Source organism: Astatotilapia calliptera, chromosome 15, assembly GCF_964374335.1.
Source record: "Astatotilapia calliptera chromosome 15, fAstCal68.1, whole genome shotgun sequence".
Lineage (NCBI taxonomy): Eukaryota > Metazoa > Chordata > Actinopteri > Cichliformes > Cichlidae > Astatotilapia > Astatotilapia calliptera.
The window spans coordinates 4,510,770-4,528,178 of record NC_137436.1 but is presented as its reverse complement, the minus strand read 5'-3'; the positions used below and the strand labels follow the sequence as shown (position 1 = coordinate 4,528,178).

Sequence of the window (17,409 nt, the reverse complement as noted above, 5' to 3'; positions counted from 1 at the left end):
TAAAATACAGCACTCGGTGACCTTCTTCACCAGCTGTCCTCATTTTGAGAAGCTATCGGGGGACTCAGAGAAGGCCTCCAAAGAGCCAAATTAATTCTTTGCTTTGAGCCATGACATAACGCCTGCTGCGGCATTGCAAAAGTCCTCAACTGGCAAAGAGCTGCACTACACATACATCACACAGCTATGTTAACAGTGTCTCATCTTACTGTCACAACAAGCAGGTCTTAAGGAATGATGTGCGTCGGTGTGCAGGCTTTGAAAGTAGGTTTTAACCACTTGCTGCTCTAAACCGTTTCAGTGAAGCTGAAAGTGTTCTGTGACACGGAGCAAAACCTGCAAATCTCACACTTACACTCCGTATCGAGGCATGTACCCCGATCCTGTGATTTAGCCTACTAACATCACCACACAGACTCTAATTAGACTAAACCCAAGTTCCTAAACCCACATCTGAGAGATAAGAAAAGGTCACGACCCTATCATCTTTGCATGCTGGTGCATACTGCAAGTAAGACGTGTGTGTGTGTGTGTGTGTGTGTGTGTGTGTGTGTGTGTGTGTGTGTGTGTGTGTGTGTGTGTGTGTGTGTGTGATTGTGCGAGACGGAGGGCAGAGAGAAATTTACTTTCTTTCCACTGTATTGGTCATAAGAATGAAAATGAACTGCAGCAGTCCAAATGCAACAGCAATAACAACACCAGTAATAAAAGAGAGAAACTATTCAGGATAAACTATGTGCTCCTTTTCCATCTATCTCACCTTCTAACCCTCTCTCGGTGTACATATGTGTGTGAATGCCCTTTCCTGGCTCCTTTCAGATAATTTATCTGCTGCTTTCCTTTCCTTTTTTTGAGAGAGATTTTTTTCTTCAGGTCCAAGAATTTAAAAACACTCCTGCATACCTCCACTATGTACTGTAATGAGTGTTTTCCCTAAAAGGACTGGCTCAAAGGGGAATGTCAGTTGTGAAATGTGCTCAGTGGTACTTTGACATTTTCACCTTTAACGTGGATGCTAACTAAAAGATTGCTGAATAAATGCATGCATGTTTTAACACATCCATGTTACTGTGATATGAAATTTGATTGTAATTTGTAGAATGACACAGTAAAGTAGTATCCACAAAAATATATGATATTTGTTAACAATCATTTTACAATATAGTGCATATTTGAAAGGACTATGTGCCTGCATTCCTTCTAATGGCCAGCAGGGGGCAACTCCTCAAGCTGCAAAAACAAGTCTACTTAATTTATTACCTCAGTAAACATGTTTCTAAAAAATGTTTGGCCAATTATTTTTTTATTTAATCCTCCTTTTGAATTTATTAATTATGGTCCTAAATAAAGTAAAATACACAATAAAGCTGGGTATGCTACAGGGGACGGATGTTGTCGGCCATATGCAACTCAGGAGAAAATTATTGTTTTTTACCCAGTAATTTCCATAGAGATAATGAAAATTTAAACATAACAGCAGTCTAATATTCACCATCAATTTCAGCTCCGTTGTGGTTTCTCCCAATGCCTTGGGGAAAAATCTTGCTTTTTAAAGATAACAGCTGCATGCAGCAACCACAAAAAAAGTTGTAGGGAACGGGAGTCAACCAACATGGTTAAAAAAAGGAAAAATCTAGGGACCAAAAACAAAACACAGAGCTAAAATTTGCAAGAATTTCTTATGGGTTAATCACACTGCTACACAACACTGACTATTGTGGCATTAAACCCAGCTGCTGCTGAAGAATATAGTAATAGTATATTTCACCCTGTGTATGCTGACACTGGCTTTGAGGTGTATAGCACTGTAATGTAAAATGTGGTGTTAAGACAACAGATTGAGTACTTGATTAACAGCCGTGCTTTTATATTGATTATTTTAGTCTATAAATTATACACACTGAAACTTTTGCCAAAATTTCGTCAATTTTTAAACAATCAAAACTTATAATATGCCTAAAACATGCCAGCAACTAAAATGGACTTTCATCTAGAACTTTATTTACTGCCTTGTCCTCACAGTGTTTTTGTTGTTTTTTCCTTCCTCTCTAATGCTGCAGAATGGCTAAAGTTTAAGATGTTCATTCCAGAGTCCTCCAAACCGTACTGTTGAGAGGAAAAGTTTCAACGTTCCTTAGACAGAGCACAAGTCGAGAGAGCTTCATTAGCACATGTGGGCATACATAATGAACACTCGAGCACTGATCTAAAATAGCAGCTGGCATAATAGGGCAGAAGATTAACCAAGCATGCCACATGTATGCGCACGCACACATATACAATGGATTTTACTTCACTGCCTGTGGGTTGCACTCAGTGTTCCCTGTATGTTTCTAAGTGTGTGTGTGTCTGTGTGGGAAAAAGTGCATTATTGATGCAACCCCGCCAGAGAGAGATGATGCAGATCAAAGTCTGTGATGAGGGAACATGGTGGCCACCCACCACCCAATGACAGAGAGAGGGACATAGAATGAGACAGAGGGAGAGAGAAGAAGGCCATATACCAGCTTCCTTCCTATTCAGCTCCAGCCCTCCCATGATCTCCTCCAACCTGTTTGCTCCCTCCCCTTTCCTCACCCGTCCTCCTCCTCTTGCTGCTTTCTTCTACCTCCAGCAAGCATCCCTGAAATTGCGTCACGAAGACTTGGTTCCAAATTAACAGATTGCAGAGAGTCATGAAGGATAGAAGAGGATATGCGAGGCAGAGAGAGTGGGGGGGGGGGGGGGGTCCTGAGTTTCCATGGCGACCGCACAGGACTCCTGCTTCTTGAACGAATGCATGTGTGTGCCTATGTGTGTGTGCGCATTCAAGGCTTTCACAGAGGGAGACACCATAAGATATTTTTTTCCTCCTTTTTTCGTTTAGGCAACAAAAGAAGCATTTCTCCTACGTAAAGATGTAATTCGAACGATACGCAAGCGTACACCAACGCGCCATGTTGTGAAACATATTGCCTTCTGACTGTTTCATACTCGTTTCACAGCCAAATAAGGTGTGAAGGGATGACTGGTACATAGTAATTACAACATGCCCTGGTAAGCTTTTAGTCTGCTCCTATCATAAAACGAAGGCTAGAATCCTCACACTACATCCACATAAACAAAAAATCTGGGTATGAAGTCACACCCAGAATCAATCTGAATCTTCAGCTCCAACGCAGGTTTCAGACTCAAAGTAGTAAGTTTTAGAAGATCGGGTGTGATCGAGTGGAACGAACATAAACAAGACGAGGCGCAAAGTCTTTCTGCGGACAATGTGACCTTGACCATGTGGCCTTAAGTAAGAAAAAAGCAGCAGGCCAGGATATAGAGCCTTCAAGTGTGCGGAAATGCCTTTTGCCAGCGTGCTGTGCACTGTTGACTCCTGGGGTTATTTTGATTGGATCATTAACAGGACAGTAACACCTAAGTGCACAGGCTGGGAGTGATGACACAACCCGTCATGTCTCTCTTTTTGTCTCTTGCTTCTCGTTCAGTTTAGTACATGACCTTCATACTACCAGCAGGTAACAGCAGCAGAAAAAGCAGCAGCACAAGTTGCAAGCTGCTGCTAATGCTAAAGTCAAAGCATAGAGCAACAAATCTCCCAAAAATCAAATCCTAAGCAAGATTTAACAGGACTGCATAAATATTGTAGCTAATTTTTTATCTTGGTATAGCACATGTATGTGAGCTCACACATGTGCTGCACATGTACAGATGTTACTGTAGCAAGTCGCTCAGCTCAACATGTCCATTAGTAGCTTTTCTGAACCAAGAGGAGAAACTGGGTCAGAACTGTATGAAAGGGGGCACTTTTCCTCTCTCTGATTCATAAATACATACCACAATGGAAACACACTACAAATGTAGTTCTGCATTAGCCCAGACTTGAATATATCCCCACTGGAGCCCTTAACATCCTATCCTTAAGTCTTTCCATTGTGTTTATGTGTCTGAGTAGCACACTTCGGAGATATCATGTTGCATAGACTGTAGTACATTTATTATAGAGGTACTGAAGAATGCAATCCCACACATTTACACACACACATAGCGTGTTTGATGCCATGAAGGGCCAATGACCTGCTCAGTGGGAGCAGTTTTGGGTTCAGTGACTTTCTCAAGGGTGCTCAGTTACATATTTTTATGGACTGGAAAGAGATCTAATCCCATTGGAATGAAACCATGATTCATGTTAATCAACAAAAACACTTAAAGTGCACAGGCATTGTTAGTAATATTCCATTACTAGGAGCATTAAAACACTTTATTGGATTTAACGTTAATACCGGTTAACCACACGATCCCTGAACAGAAGTGTCCCTTTATCACTGGGCATTATACTAGTGTTATGGAGAGCATCCTGAATTTTTCAACAAACACAGCCCGGGGTTATCTTGAGCGTGCTGTCTCTAGAGTTTTGGCCCCTGACATCGGCATATCCCGCATACAGATCACCATCACTCCATGAGAACAGCTATTGCACAGTTTGGATGATTATTATGTACATAATAGATTTCTGCAGGCAAGATTAACTTTGAGGTGGTGCAGACTCTTATTTGGAGAATAGTTTGCAACAAAGTTTTCGGGGGTGGATACGGCTACAGCTTTGTGGGGAAACAATGAGCGAAGAGTAACTGAAAACACAAAAGTGACAACAAAGAAAACGACCTTCTGAAAACTGTCCCTCTATCTCCGTGCTACTTCAGTGTCGATGAGACCCCGATGACACAGGATGACAAAACTCAAATCAGTGCTGACTGTTCATACTGAACTCAGATTGACAAGAAGCTCCAGAAATGAAATAAAGTCCTCATGAAAAGGAGGGAAGTTCAACAGCCTGAGTTAGTTACGAGGCGACAATCATGTCTCAACCTTGACGTTCTCTCCTCATGTCTCCCTACTGCAGCTTTATGGAAAGACACAGAAGACCTGCGAGTCTTTGGGCTGGATGTTTGTACAGTGCTGCACCTCCCACACTCAACTCCGAGTGGTTTCAAAGGAACAAGGAGCTGTCACGTTGAGTGTGGGTGGTTATGGAGCTGTCTCCAACTAAAGACTTCTGATTTATGCCTAAAAACAAAACAAAACTACACTGAGCAGACACGGTAAATTCCTGCTGTCATTTCACTTCATTGGAAAAGATGTATAAGCGTAATAGGAGCAACACACCCATGTGACACTTCTCTGTGCAATACTACAGCTGATGTAATACAACTTAGATGCATTAGATAATCAAGAAAATCTAAATCATAGCAAGAGCTCAATAAGATGACTCTAATAAATGCCCATGTTTGTGTTTAGTACTAGCCAAACAACAAATACTGTGTAATTGTAATTACATTTGTGTACAGACGATGTTGCCTAGACTCATTTTGAGCAGATAAATGCAGTGTGATCTCACTACACACAGCCCAATCTGCTTCTCCTCACATTGTTCTCTTGCCTGCAATCAATGACACGTTTGCTTGAATTTACTAATGCAGCATTCTTCATCACAGCAATGCACTGTGGGTCTCATTCAATGCACAATTACTTTTGGCTGGGCAGCAGCCCAGGTGTATGCACAAGCTTGCATATTAATACTGCCACACTTACGGTGTGTTAGTGCTCAACACTGGGATGCAACAAAGTTCTTACCATGCTCCGCAGCTGCACAGTAATCCTACAATCACAATGACAATTATATGGTTGGAAACTCTGCAACCCAAACAGATAGAGCATTGCAAGAAAATGCTGGAGTATCCACTTCACTACTGACAAGAGTGGCATGATGGCATCACAGCCTACCTGCAGGAAGCACACTAATAACGGTTGAGGAATTGTGCACCCACGGCAAGGCAATTAAATATTTTCCAACAACTTTCTCATTGTGATTCACAGTACCATCCATCAACCAGCAGTAGTGATATTTAAACTCTGGGTTGCATATTAGCATAAAGATTCAAGGGATCATATAATACATTTTGAAAACAGAGACAAATACAATCTTCATACACCACAACGTTCACCATATATTATAGCACACCCGTTCAGTGCAGCACTAAAGCCTGGTGCAGGTCGCCATCTAGTGGTTGAACATACTAGGCCAAAAGGAGACAGACTACATACATATTTTTTGTGCAACTTTTACAAAACCTGCACCAAGAAACAAATAACTGAGCCTTCATCTATGTCAAATATGCATGTATTATTACATTCACTCTTTATAGCACCCCTAGGCCTTCATGTTTTTGAAAAGCACTATTCTACTAATTACAAATTATTTTATCTGCACAGGTAAAGACTGCAAGGTGTGCTGTGAACCTTGCAACCAATTCACAGGGTGACCAGATCCCAACAACCTTAATGTGGGACAAAGGGGACATATCAGCAATGCTGAGCTGTCGTTACATCATTTCAGCTGCTCTTCCGTCTGGTAATAGTTTTTAGGTATACATAGATATGTATATAGAAACCATATATACATAGATATGTAGAAGACGCCCAGACATAGATTGACAAGCCTTCTTTTGAGCAATATCTGACTTTTATTTTTTGCATTTTAGATTTTATTTACTTGGTATATTGGTCAAGATAATACCTTTGGCCTCTCATCCAAGATTTGCTGGCGGATGTCCTTGTGTTTCTCCAGTAGCCTCTCCTGTCTTTTACTCTGGGCGTCTTCCAACTAGAAACACACACACACACACACACACACACACACACACACACACACACACACACACACACACACACACACACACACAGTATAAGGTAATTATATCATAAAGTGAATTTGTCATAAAGTAGATGCAAATTTCAGGCAAATCTTCTCAAATTTGCAAAAAGAGCACCATTTTTCAGTGCTCTAAGTGCTCTGTAACGCCACAGCTCTATCGCTGCTCGCTTACCCGTTTGATATACTGCACCACCTCATTGACAAACGATCTGTTGATCTCTAGCTTCTCTCTGTGGGGAGGATTTATCATCAGTCAAACCAAGCAAGTAGTCAGAGTTTAACTAAATATTTAACATACGGTGACACCTAGTGGTCAAACAATTAAAACACCCAAGCCCAAATAGAAACAGCTTATTAATCCTAATATTTCCAAATACACACTTACTCTTCTGTCATATTCTTGTCTTTGGATTTGGCCTCATTGATTTTCTCTTGCCTTTTCTTGTCCATCTTCTTTTTAAGATCCTTCTTTTCTCTGTTGATGTTAGGACAATTAAAAAAAAATAATGTTGTGATTTCTGTTTGTTTCAGTGAATAAGAGTGCGTGCTGTATCCATCCTTACTTCTCACAGATGTCTCTGAGCTTTTTCAGCTGAGCGCTCTGGCATTCCTCTGCTATACTGGTCAGCTTCTCAACCAACTGGGACGAGAACGAACAGAGAACAAAAAAAATGTGACAGAAAACATCAGCTTTTTAATTAATCGTTTATTTCATAAATAATATATCACTGAAGCGACCGTTGCTGTAGTTCTGATCATAATTAAACAACATTTAGAGGTTGTGAACAACAATCTCCATTAAGCTTTTTTGTTTTTTAATTCCACGCTTGGACAAACTTTTCTGACACCTGCGCTCTGCTCACTGCACAGGGGTATTGGAGCAGAATACATTCATTTTTTCATGCCACACAAGAGAGCTTGAGCACAGGCAGCAAAACAAAGACTGGAATATTCTACAGGGGGATGACCCAGCAGCATTCATGCTGTGGTTAGTCTGCACTTGCTTTTCTGAGCTTTAGGACAGCTGGAGATTGTCAGCACATTATCCAAAACAAATCAGTGCAAGCTCCTATTTGTGTGTGGGATCTGTTTATCCCAGTTTTACATACAGAACATGCTTGTTTATATTACTGATGTTTATGTGAGAACACAACAGCTGGCAATTATTTATCTGGGGAAAGTGCATAGGAGCGCATGTCCATACGGGCATACAAGCTTAGTATGGAGACAAGTTTCAGAATTGGTGTGATGTCTATAAATAGGCAGCTAACAGGCAGAGCACTTGCAGTCCAAATCTCTCCTTTGGCATTATAAAAACTACAAAATATGCAGCTTCAATTTTCTGATTGAAAAGCACAGAGAGGGTTGTTTTTGTGGCTGATCCCTTTGCATTTGTATTTGTTGGACTTCCCATTAAGAGTGTTTTCATTTATTTGCATTGCCAGGATGAGACGTTATCAGAACGGATGTCCCAACGCTGTGAGTGGCGTGCAAAAAAAAATTAAACAAAAACAAGACTTTTACATCAGAATTCTTCTTCACTAATATGAATTAACGTCTTGTTTTTGCAGAAAAACAGAGCTACACTGTTTAGTTGGTAGGTTACTCAGCCTGTTATGCACTGATCTTGATAGATCACATTATTAAAGCTCACATGCAAAGCTTTCCACTCTCACCTGTGCATTCTGGATACTGCAGCATCAACCTAATTTGCATCACTTAGTACATTAGGTCCTCAATCTCCCATTCATCTATGTGCAGTGTGTATCTACTGATAATTATAAGAAAGGTTGCAAAATTGTTTTGACTGGAATACGTGCGGAATTAACTGAACTAAAGCTTTGTTTGTGCATTCAAATGGCATTTTAAAAGCAGTCCCAGAAAATAATAAAAGGGGGAATGGAGATCAGGGATATCTTATAGAGAATAAAGTGGTGCGTGGTGTCCCTGTAAGAGCATGTGCCAAAATAGTTTTAAAAGTCTGTACATTTGCTCATCTGCAATTAGTGTTATTTATTCGACTCACAGTTCAAATATGTGAACGTGTATGACCTTCTCCTGCCCTCTCTTCACGCATATTTTACTATATCTGGTCAATTCAAAGGATCCCTTGAACGTTGATCAATGGCTCCTTGCACTGAATTATTTCCTTTTCCTTCTGAGCTGAATTAGCAGCTCAAAGGGAAAGAAACCAAAGCTATGAGCCAGGAAAACTTCCTAAACAGTCATTTCCCTTGTAATTTTTCCATTCACATGTTCCTCTGGCAGTGCCAGTGATTCCATCTCAAAGTGTTACACACTGTGTCACCAGAGTATTAAACTATTACGGCTATCAGCCTGTGTGATTTACAGCCAAAAATGACTGCAACACGCAGCGACATCCGCTCTGGGAGCAAATGAAAATTACACAGAACATAATTTTTGTTTTCATCTAAGTTTTATTCAGATCAAGTTGGCCTGAATAATGATGAGAAGTCATAAAGGGGATTACTGTCTTTATTTACAGACTTGGTTTATTCACACAGTATCAGACAGGTCTAGACGAGGGTCTTCTTCACATCTGCACATAATTAATTGTCGGATTTGAGGAGAAGTACCTGCTTGATGTGTTCTCGTTTCTGGTATTTTTCGCTGTAGTATTGCTCCTGGCGAAGTGTGAGGAGCTGCTGTTGCTGCTGTTCCTTCAGTTCGGCCAGTCTCTGGCTGCATTCCTGGTCCAGGTCACACAGCTCTTGATCCAGTGTGGACAGAGATTGTTCAGACCGACTGGACACATGCGTGCAAACACACAAACAAAACATGCACAAGTTAAGATAGATACTTCAATCGCAGCAGAGTATCTTATGCAGTAACTGTTAGAATCATTAGAGCATTACTAATCTATAATGCTCACTTCTGACTCCTAAATTTATTTACATGACCTACTAGATTACCTTTGCATGATGTGGAAAATAATAAAAAATGATTATTTCTCCCGTACTAGGCCTTGGTGCAGCAGCTCAGTTCATCACCTGTCCAAAATGAGCTATTTTACTTCTTTTCCTCCTATTCCCGCCACCCAACTTTGGTGTGGCCATGTTTTGCAAACAGAGGGTTTAACAGCAGGTAGGCTTCTGCACTCACAAAGACTCGTCTCACATTTGCCAAAAGATGAAGAATTTGGGGAAAATATTCTGTGAGCAAATTAATCAGCACTGATGTAAAACAAAGAAAATGTGAACGAAAATCAGGAGAGGAATAATGGGTTCACTTTAAATTTCTGACCACATGTCTGCTGCACATTAAAATATTATTTTCATGCACTTTCTCAGGAAGTGATGGTAAAAACTTAGATGTTAGGTGTTTGAAGTTATTTATAACACAAAGAAAGACCGGGCAGGTGGAGTCTGTGATATAGACACTTGTTCTGGACATGAACATGCCTGAAACTTGGAGGAAGTCTTATGCAACATTAAAATTCTATGAACAGCTCAGCAACTAATACCTGTGTTTGCTTTTAACTAGTACTGTATGCACTCCACTGTGGTGTGGCATATTGAGTTTGCATGTACTTTTTTACATAGTTTAACAGAATCATTATCACCTCATAAAATATGTAAAAAGCTTCTGTGGTATTTACAGTAAGATGTGTGCACAACAACATGTGTGGTTTTTTTGTAAGTTTCAGTCTATTTCTGCGGTTTAGGACTTACATGAAAATTTTCAATACAATTCACAAAATAGCACTATTAAAATTAAAATGTGGAATATAGTCAGAAATCTGCACTTTTGACACAGGTTGAATCAGAGGCTCATCAGGGCTGTGCCACTGACTCCACACTTCTCTATAGTGTTGTGGTTAACAAATTTGCCTGACAAGCAAAAGATCCTCAGTTTGATCCCAGGAGAGAAACAAATCCCTTTAGAGATGTGTCAGGAAGAAAATGAAAATCTTCCAAATCAAACATGCGGAGCAACCTGCTCTGGGAGCAAAGTAGCTTTTATGTTGGAAAAAAGAGCTTGTTACTAATTGTATTTTTGGTTGAAACACAACACTGAGTCTACATGGGAGCTGGTATAGGAAAAAAGTGCAAGTAACTTTATTCTTCTTAACTGCATGGATGTGTTTTAGTGGATTTCTTTTAAAGACACAGAGCGGGAGGGGACGACTTCAAAAACAAAAAGAAGGCAAATAAAAGTAAAACTGAACACTAGAAAAGGAGGCCACCTACCTTTTCTTACCATCTCTTTTATGGCTCTTTTGCAGGGCAGAGCGCCGACGCTGATGCTGGCTCTGCAGCTCCGACACACGAGCCTGGTGCTCCTTGATCAGCTCGCTGGTCTTGCGGTGGTGTTTCCGAACCAGCTCCTTCATCTCCTTGTACTGCTTTCTCTGCTCCCGAACGAAGCCCTTCTGTTGCTTCAGCTCCTCCACTGTCTGAGCCTCCAGTTCTAAATACAAGAGAAAGGTCAAGGGAAAAGATTTCTAATGAAAAAATTATAAACTACTGTACAACAAACTTTTATATGTTTACTACACTGTTTCCCATCGCTAAAGACGGCCATAATAGTAAAGTGCTGTTACTCTGCAAAAGCAACCATGAATAATTAATCTTGAACAAAGAAATATGACCTTAATATGGGCAACACAGGGATTTATTATCTTGCAAATCAAGTCAAAAGGTCTAATAAATACTTAATTTTGATAAGAAGTGATTTCAAATAAAGATAGGAACAGAGATCAGTAAAATCACTATAGATCTAGCAATCAGAAGCTCACCCGTGAGAACACTCTGGATGATGTCTTCAGTCTTCACTGATGGTTTTAATGAGCCTGTTCAGAATTCACAGGATCAGTTAAAGTGGGAGTAAAGTCAGTAAACTGGGTACAAACAGCGATATCTATATTAATCTAATGCATTGTTATATATATTAAATCAAGTCAGACAGTAAGAAAAAAATAATATTCCCCAAGATTATATCAAAGATTTACTTATTCAAATAATTAGTTAGAAACTAAATGTACATTAATCAAATACATTTAGTTTGACCAGATTCCATTAAATTTAAGATTGTTCGTATATACCACAATGATATGAAAAATGTACAAAATTACTCAAAGTCAGCCTTTCAGGCATGAATATCTTTTTGACTGTGGATGTGTAGCGATGATGATGATAATGAAGGCAGGTACGCTGTTTTAGTACCTGCAGGCTGAGGCTGGTGGCTGACCAGTGACTGAGGTTTGGGGGGAGTGGGTGTGTGGCTCAGTCCGTTCTCAGCGGGCGTTATCCTCTGATCCTTTGATTCTGAGGGGGCATCACTTAATGTCTCCACCTGTGCATCATATGAAACATTCAGGATTAAGCAAATGCAAAGTAAAACTACTGCAGAACAACTTAAATCCCAAATATCATTTAAATCAGGCATGTTTCCATTTTGCAGAATTATACTTCCAAACTTCTTCATATGAAGTACACTATAAAAAAGAAGAAAACAAAAAACCAGACGCTTGAGTCTAACAGTAGGAGTAATTCCTTCCTTTGCACCTGTATTCAGAACTCACTTGTTGGCCCTGTTGTGTCGTGCAGCTTAGTTTGTAGACATAGCTTTGGTAACCCACTCTCAGCATGGTTTCCTGTGCTGAGGCGCAGCAGATCTTAATTTCCCGTCGGCCTGCCTGAATGTCGGCCTATACGCTCTTATCTCTGAAAGGTTAATGCAATTTTAAATGATCTAGTTTTTTTGTCATGCTAACCGAATGTTTCCCTTTTTTCTCCCCTCTGCTCTCTACACTTATCTCCCCACACTGTGCTCCGCGCTCCACGCTCTGCCTCTTTCGGTCACTGTTTCCATGGTCACAGCATGATACAGCTCTCTGTTGGCCATTCTCGTGGGTAATCATATCAGCTGGCAGAACAGATCAAAGAAGCCCTTCAGGAACAACCCTGCTCTCCGGTTCGCTTTTCCTAATAACCCCAGATAACTCCGTCCTGCCTAGTCTGTCATCCTAAATTTATCCTCACTCCAGTCTTAGAAATCATCTCTCCTCAGTAATTAAGTCTGTGTCTGTTACCTGATACACTGGCACCTACATTACTCGTGCTCGTCTCCATTGAGTAAATTGAAATAGTCCCCTACTTGCAAATGAACAACTTCAGTAAAACCCTGTTTCCTCCCTTTGCTGCACTGTTGCTGACCCTGTTAGTCTGAGTTGTCTGTGATCTAATATTTCCTTGGTTGTCACTTTGAAACAAAGCAAAAAAATAAATAAATCACATTTTCTGAAGCAGCAGAATTCTGAGCTTCTTGCCATTTAAGTTGTTTTCAAACTGGAGCCTGTACTAAAATTTAAGCTTACTGCCGACTCTAGTTTAACTGTGTGATTGCCTATACTGCGTGTATATACTGTGCATCGTTGGTCACTACGTGCTTTAATGTGTGAAGTAGATTGTACTGTTATTGCCTGGGGCAGGGTTAAAGTGAGAAATACCATCTTTGTAAACAAAGTTTAGTTGCATTTTTGCAAAAAAAAGAAAAGAAACAAAAATATTTTAAACGTGCAATGTTTTAAACAGTAGTCTTGGTCTTTGGTGATTCTTTTGTATGAAACCATTGTCAGGGCTGTGTAAGTCTGCACTTCAATCACATCTCATGACACAGTCAAGCAAAGTACACTAAAATTTTAATTTTGGTTAAGTGTTCCTGGTTAGGAGCGAAAGATAAAACATTACAGCATACAAAGTGCAATCTTAATAGACTGATAATACGATAAAATAATAACATTAACACAGCTAAGGTGAGTGTAGATAGGCTTTATAGTAGGAGACTTACAATTAAGACACTAGTTAGGTACACTGCAAAGCGATCACAGCTCCCTAGTACTACAGGCCCTTCGCCCCTCAGTCTACTCAGCCTCATGACACAGTCTCACACATCAGGACTTTCCATTCATGTGGAATTGTGGGTTTGTGGGTGACTTCGTAACTTAAAATAGACTGTGATGGTGTACAGAGGCAAAATGACAAAAACTGTGTCTCTGTCCAACTACCTAAGGACCTGACGGTAAACTCCACTGACTTCTGAGCATCTTTTTAAACCACCTCTGTATTTATGTAAGCTTAAAGTGTCACCCCACCACTATTTATCTATCACAGGTTTTATCTGTATTTCAATTTTGAAATTATTTTCATCAGCACTGTAGGAAGTATTCCAGTGCTTTACTGTTGCTCTTTTACTTGAGTCACAATACATCACAACATCATTCAAAACACTGTAAACAACAGTTAAACACACAGACCTGCATTTAAGATATTATTTGGGTAAAACTATATAGATACTGTTAGGATTTCATGTACTTTAAGGCTGGCCTTTTTCTTAAAAACATCAGGCATAAAATAAAGCATCCCCTGAGAATCAGTGGTAATATACGCAGGGGTGATTTGTGATATCTAGCAGATCGATGCCATATTAGACTTGATGCTGCTGCAATGACGCTATAGCAGTGGTTGGAAATACAGTCTCTCATGGGTGACCAAGAAACAAAAACTGTTCCAAACAAAGTCTGCTGATAGTATCTGTGTGAACTTGTGGTGCTGTGCTTAATAATCCATCATTTTATTCACTAGTGCTATTAGATGGCTGTGGGTTTCAAAGCACTTGCGATGGTATTAAAAAGCCTTTTACGCTTTTCTCTTTCTAAATTGTTTCTGCTCTCTTTATCTTCTCACCTTCCCCATGATATATTTTGACTTCTTAACCAGATTCTTCCTCATAATGAGGAGAGTGCCCATCTGGATGAGGGACCGCTCATCTCATCAGCCACTGATTATTGGCCTCAAAGCTTTTTACGCATGAACACAAAGAGTACAGAGGAGAGACACATGTTGGATGACCTGTGATGCAGAGAGAACTACAAACACACACACACACACACACACACCTCTTTGTCACCCTCCTCCTCCCCTCCCTCTTCCAAGGTGAGAGCAGCCAGCTGATTGGCTCTTTGCTCCATCAGGTTGACATAGCGGATTGGATTGGACAAGGCTTCAATGACGTCTGAGGACAGGGAAGAAAAGAGTGATGATGAAAAAACCACATTTCTTTTTCTGTTTTTCTTCTTTCTTGCGATCACCTGACTTACCTGCAAATGTGTCTGGGACATAGTCCTTTACTTCAACATACACAAACAGAGCAGGTAACGTCAGGGACTGGTTCTTCTCATTCCTCAGACTGATGTAGTGATAGCCTGCAAGGTTTGGGTTAGATTTTAATTCTATCATTCCAGAAACAACAGTTTTACATCAAAGCAAAGAACAGCTGGACCGATACTGGATTTTTAAGACTGATACAGATATCTGGTAATGAAACAATATTTTTTCATTTCTTTCACAGACATGAAATATGCACAGATTTCCCTAAAACTGTTACATGTAATTATTTATAAGTCCCTACTGAGACAATAATGGCAATGCAGTTTAAATAAATCTTGTTCTATTGTCACAACAAGTCGTGCATTACTTGCTCCAAACAAAGTGCCAACGTGGAAGCTGTAGAGTGGCCTTTGGTCGAGCAACTATGCAATATCAACAGTCATAACATGGTTGGTTCTTTTTAAATTTGCATCTATCAGCTGTTCTAAAATCAGATACTGATATATCAGTCAACAGCTGATGTCGGCATACCAACAAATCAGGGCAGAAATATCGGTCAGGCTCTAGAGCAAAGCAAAGCTTATGCAAATGTTCATGATTTATCAAACTGTATTATAAATATATAAAGTCTAATATAAGTTATTTTTTTTGATATTGACCAAACGCCAACCTATGTGTGAAATTGTGCTGAATAAGTGCAAAGTTTTGTCACCTGGACGGATGGCTGACACAGGAATGATGCGGTGTCCGATAAACTTCCCTCCTTCCTCAAACACTGCTATCCTCAGTGATGCTAGCGTGGGCAGGACAACCTAAGAATAATATTATGAATGGGAATAAAACACACAAATTGTTTTTACTGTTATATTATTAACTGGAAGCAGATGGTCAAGATTAATGCAGCCAACCTTTTTTTTTTTTTTTAACAGTGGCTTTGCTGCTTAAATCCATAGGTATAAACTGAATATGAATGCGTTAGCGCTTTAATTATCTAAAGATGTCAAAATGGAAATTAAATGACACCCCAGGTTTTTTTTCAAGCTTTATGACATATAGCCATTACAGCTACCTATCAATATCTGCATATTGATAGCCACAGTAGTCAAATCCCTTGACTGAATAAGTAGATAAGTTCAAAGGGATGAAAAAGGATTGATGGACTGTACATCAAGAACACTGCATATACAGTCTATGATTGGAATTAATGTTACCACTGCGTGTGTACAAGGCCATAGTTTCACCTTCTTAAAAACAATGGCTTCCTCTTCCCAGACAGGGTTGATGGCATTGCCCTGAGAGGTCTTGGTCTTGAATGCTTTTCTCTTTGTGTCCACTGGTAAACCAAACATGTCGATCTCCACGTATGTGCCCACTTTCTTATCTGACAGGAACTGGCCTGAGATGATCTGGAAGGAAAAATTTAATTATACAGAGAGAAAGCTACACACACACACGTACACACACAAAACACAAACATAAACACACCTTCACAGACAGTGTGTTGGCTACTATCCCATCCACTGTGCTCTCGGTAAATGGGTCAAAGTGCTTATCCGGCCGTCTCATAAACTCTGGTTTCAGTCTGTAGCCACATTTCCCATTGTATTCATACATGCCCAGGTTGAGCTGCATTGATAAATCTGTGGGGTGAGGATAGGAACATATTTAAACCTGGATAATGACATAAAAGTGAGAGTGTTTTAGTTTATTCTTCAGTTTGAAGGAATGTGTTTTGGGCTTCCCTCTCACCAATAGTCTGGAAATTGAGAGCCACCAGCTGACAGCCTGCGTTCCAGAACAGCTGAGGGTTGTAGTTGGATGAATCCACTCGAGTGCCTTTAGGGTAGATCCTGCTCAGCTGCAGCTTGTTGTATCTGAACAGAGCTTGTTAAGGGCAAGACTGCATGACCTGCATCTGAAAATACTTTCTAAGTGATGCTACTAAACATCTGCTGGGATTACTACTCCAAAATCACTCACAAACAACATAATCCACAAAAGCAAGTTAAGGAAAAAGCTAAAAGGAACACACTCAGCCTTTGTCTACTATGAAGGGGTAAAATGAGGCTGAAATAACAGGCTATTCTTCAGTTCATCTATGCTTGAAACACCTATGCTCATCTACTCTGAGCTTTTCACCCATCAGCTCCAAAAAATGAGCCCAGACACTCTCAGAAGAAGTTCATTTATTCTCGTGTAACTTTCGATCACTACCAACAGCTCATGACGTTCTCGACACCACAACAGATATAACTATCCCTCTCCTCTATCGCTGCACTTGTGAGCAAGACCTCGAGATACTTGGAGTCCCCCACTTGAGGCAACAACTCTTTCCTCACCCAGCTGAGAACCATGGCATCAGACACTGAAGCACAAATTCTTATCTTAGCAAGGACAGAAAGAGAGATGCTTCGGTATAACCATAGGGATACTCCACAAACTCTACAGGAGATTTGGTCAGCTGCTCTAAAGCTTTGGTCTCGACAAAGGATGACATCTGGTAGCTTCGATTGATCTCTGTGGGTTGAGAGTGGTATAAAATTGTCAGCTTATTTAACAGCGATCTGTTTGTTG

At 40.1% G+C, this 17,409-nt stretch overlaps 1 protein-coding gene across 3 annotated transcripts in view; it reads right to left on the bottom strand.

The window, feature by feature from the left end:
• The window catches only part of plcb1l (phospholipase C beta 1-like), a 122,738-nt gene that overhangs the window by 5,189 nt on the left and 100,140 nt on the right, over window positions 1-17,409 (bottom strand). The window contains exons 18-33 of one of the 3 annotated variants that reach the window (XM_026142759.2): window positions 17,268-17,352; window positions 16,585-16,709; window positions 16,321-16,475; window positions 16,077-16,241; window positions 15,548-15,647; window positions 14,826-14,930; window positions 14,625-14,740; window positions 11,890-12,019; window positions 11,463-11,516; window positions 10,915-11,134; window positions 9,301-9,469; window positions 7,267-7,343; window positions 7,089-7,178; window positions 6,876-6,933; window positions 6,566-6,652; window positions 5,623-5,647 (exon numbers count right to left, since the gene is read on the bottom strand). In XM_026142759.2, the coding sequence (XP_025998544.1) occupies window positions 5,623-5,647; window positions 6,566-6,652; window positions 6,876-6,933; window positions 7,089-7,178; window positions 7,267-7,343; window positions 9,301-9,469; window positions 10,915-11,134; window positions 11,463-11,516; window positions 11,890-12,019; window positions 14,625-14,740; window positions 14,826-14,930; window positions 15,548-15,647; window positions 16,077-16,241; window positions 16,321-16,475; window positions 16,585-16,709; window positions 17,268-17,352 (1,761 nt within the window). Of the gene's footprint in view, window positions 1-5,622; window positions 5,648-6,565; window positions 6,653-6,875; window positions 6,934-7,088; window positions 7,179-7,266; window positions 7,344-9,300; window positions 9,470-10,914; window positions 11,135-11,462; window positions 11,517-11,889; window positions 12,020-14,624; window positions 14,741-14,825; window positions 14,931-15,547; window positions 15,648-16,076; window positions 16,242-16,320; window positions 16,476-16,584; window positions 16,710-17,267; window positions 17,353-17,409 lie in introns of those variants that run through there. The other 2 variants (XM_026142760.2, XR_013902002.1) reach the window with 2 other exon arrangements.